We start from the raw sequence: 3501 nt of genomic DNA, 5'->3' as shown, positions 1-3501 counted from the left end.
TGGTGCGAGGAATTGAAACCTGACTTCCACATGCAAAGCCTGTTGCAAAGCATACTGAACTACTTCCCTAAGCCCTAGAAAGAGGTTTTGAAAATGATATTCTGGTATTGATAGGTGACTCAACTGAATCCATTCACAAGATATCATAGTCAAAAATATTTGAAGATGATCTGACATGTTACTGAAGTAAAACAATCTGGGTTTAAGGAAGTAGGGAACATTGTGTCATACTGGAGTAAAGCAGAGGGAAATAGTTTGAGAAATAAAATTATTTGGTGGTATTAGTTTTGAAAACCGTAAAACTGGCACCTCTGACTAGCTGTCTAGTGTTCACATGGTACAGATGATTTGGCTCTATGAGATGTTAATACATCACTGTTTCATGGTCTGAAGCTTTTCTTTCTTGGATACTAATAGTTGAGCAAACAGGTTTATTTTTGTTGTTCTTCTTCTTATAGGTAACATGAAAATTAATTCTGATGTCTGAGCAATGGATGGAACCAATCATTCCAGAGTATCAGAGTTTGTGTTCCTGGGACTCACAAATTCATGGGAGATTCAGCTTCCCCTTTTCGTCTTCTCCTTTTTATTCTACGTTGCAAGCATGGTGGGAAACCTTATCATTGTGCTCACTGTAACCTTGGATGATCATCTCCACTCCCCCATGTACTTCCTTCTCGCTAACCTCTCAGTCATTGATATGCTATTTTGCTCAATCACAGCTCCTAAAATGATTAGTGATATCTTCAAGAAGCACAAAGCCATCACCTATTGTGGCTGTCTTACACAGATCTTCTTTAGCCATGCAGTTGGGGGCACTGAGATGGTGCTGCTCATAGCAATGGCTTTTGACAGATATGTGGCTATATGTAAGCCTCTCCATTACCTGACTATCATGAGCCCACGGACGTGTCTATGCTTTCTAGTCACCTCCTGGATCATTGGCCTCATCCATTCATTTGTTCAATTAATTTTTGTGGTAGATTTGCCTTTTTGTGGCCCTAATATATTCGACAGTTTTTATTGTGACCTTCCCCGTCTCCTCAGACTTGCCTGCACAGATACACACGAACTGCAGTTTATGGTCACTGTCAATAGTGGGTTCATTTCTGTGGGTTCTTTTATCTTGTTGGTCATTTCCTACATCTTCATCCTGTTCACTGTTTGGAAACATTCTTCTGGTGGTTTATCCAAGGCCCTCTCCACTTTGTCAGCTCATATTACTGTGGTGGTTTTGTTCTTTGGGCCACTGATGTTTTTCTACACTTGGCCTTCTCCCACATCACACCTGGATAAATATCTTGCTATTTTTGATGCATTTATCACTCCTTTTCTGAATCCAGTCATCTACACATTCAGGAACAGAGAGATGAATGTGGCAATGAGCAGACTGTATAGTCGTTTTATGCACTACAGGAAGATTTCCTAAATAGATTGTCTATGAAGCCATGTAACTATAAATTGTTACTCAAATCTGACTGCAGAAAAGACCCTGTAATGTTTCAGAGAAATATTTGATGTTTAGGCTTTATTATATACCTTCAGATTAATTTACTAAATAATTAAATATCTCACCATAAAATTAGAAATGAGGATGTTCTTTGACACGCTGTACATCAAAAAGTTAAAACCCAAATTATATGATTAATAATCATATAATAAGTATGGTATAGGACATGTAATTAATCAGAAATATTTAGCCATTTACTACTTAGACATATTGTTCATTGAAAGACAACTTAGACATTCATATTTTTCCCTATTCACAAATAACCTTGATTTTAATTATCTTTGTTCATGATTTTTATTTCTTATTCTCTCAGTTGGGCTGGAGTGACAGCACAGCAGTAGGGCGTTTGCCTTGCATGCAGCCAACATGGCCGACCCGAGTTCGATTCCTCCACCCCTCTCGGAGAGCCCGGCAAGCTACCGAGAGTATCTCGCCCGCATGGCAGAGCCTGGCAAGCTACCCAAGATGTATTCAATATGCCAAACACAGTAACAACAAGTCTCAAAATGGAGACATTACTGGGCCCGCTGGAGCAAATCGATGAACAACGGGAAGACTGTGACTGTGACCATGTTTATTCTCTCAGTTGCTACATATTATGCTTCCTTATTTGAACCCGCAAAGCATGGAAAATCCCATATTAAAATTTTAGAACTTAAAGGTAGAATTAGTCACCAAATTCATTGTTTCTATTTCTCTCAGTTGGCAAAATTGAGGGGCTGCAGTTCGCACAAAGGCTTGCAGCCAGAAAATAGGAAGCGAATCCTGGTAACAGAAACTATTGTTGATCAGTAGTTTCCCTTTTACTTTCAAATCAATTTTGTATTTGAATTTATCATCATATCCTATTCTTTTAGCTTATTCTTGAAGGCTTGTTTCCACTCAGCTTTTAAAATTAATATATACTAATTTATTTTTCAATCAAATTTTATTGATTTACATTGGTTACCAATATTATAAAATTTCAGGAGTGCAGCATCACATAGCCTTTTCCAGAAGGGAAAAACCTAGCATTTATCATTCCTAAATATCATTAAATTATCTTATTAAGATTTTACCAAATTGAAATTTAAATTTTAAACCATTGTTTTTATCATAAAAAGATTTTTAAAATTCAGTATTAAATCACATATCTTTTCTCTCTAGAATAGTTTCCAGAGACCTTTGATTATATTCTATTTTGTTATCTTGAAGTCCCTCTAAATAATGTGATGAAATGATATTTCCTCTTCAATGAAAAATAGTAGCAACTCGTGAATCATCTACTCTTTCTCAGAAAGAGAAATTTTAAATATTTCACCAAATAGAAAATAAAGTATTAATATAATATGGGTGAAGTTTCTCTTTTTCTGGAAACTATGCAGTTGTTATTTAATACAATTACTAAGATACAGAAAGAAATATCACTGTCACTGCCCTTCCGTTTTTCATCGATTTGCTTGAGTGGGCCCAGTAATGTCTCCATTGTGACAATTGTTACTGTGTTTGGCATATTGAATATGTCGCAGGTGGCTTGCCAGGCTTTGCCATGCGGGCGAGATACTCTTGGTAACTTGCTGGGCTCTCTGAGAGGGGTAGAGGAATCGAACTCGGGTCGGCCATGTTGGCTGCTTGCAAGGCAAACACCCTACCTGCTGTGCTATCGCTCCAGTCCAGAAAGAAACGTAATTGAGACAATTCTTAAGACAATAGAGCTCTGATGCTCACTCATCACGTCCAAGGAAGATAAACACTAATTTGACTTATACTGTAATTTTATACTATAGGTATTGTTATTCAATAACCTCCCTCCCTTCCTCCCACCTGCAAAACCTGAAGAAAATTATTTAGAGTTCTCAGGGACCAGTGATATTCTACTTGACTGTGTGGGCCTGAAGTTTCCGTGCTTGGATGCTTGAGGTCACTATGGCCATAGCTGTGAATACTGGGGGTGTGGTGGTGAGGGGCAATCCACTTGGGCACATACAGATCCATAGAGTGCTGGGAATCAA

General features: G+C 37.8%; 1 protein-coding gene across 1 annotated transcript; it reads left to right on the top strand.

Moving 5' to 3' along the window:
- The first annotated feature begins 490 nt into the window (after positions 1-490).
- Positions 491-1429, top strand: LOC130041899 (olfactory receptor 4F15). The gene has a single exon (XM_056134178.1). It carries the CDS (start codon positions 491-493, stop codon positions 1427-1429), a length of 939 nt encoding a protein of 312 aa, XP_055990153.1.
- The last annotated feature ends 2072 nt before the right edge of the window (positions 1430-3501 follow it).

The sequence above is a fragment of the Sorex fumeus genome, unplaced genomic scaffold, assembly GCF_029834395.1.
Source record: "Sorex fumeus unplaced genomic scaffold, SorFum_2.1 ptg000098l, whole genome shotgun sequence".
Taxonomy (NCBI): domain Eukaryota; kingdom Metazoa; phylum Chordata; class Mammalia; order Eulipotyphla; family Soricidae; genus Sorex; species Sorex fumeus.
This window is presented reverse-complemented; position numbering and strand designations above follow the sequence as displayed.

Bases quoted from the DNA above. Each gene is read 5' to 3' on its own strand.
- LOC130041899 (XM_056134178.1), top strand. From the start codon at position 491: ATGGATGGAACCAATCATTCCAGAGTATCAGAGTTTGTGTTCCTGGGA.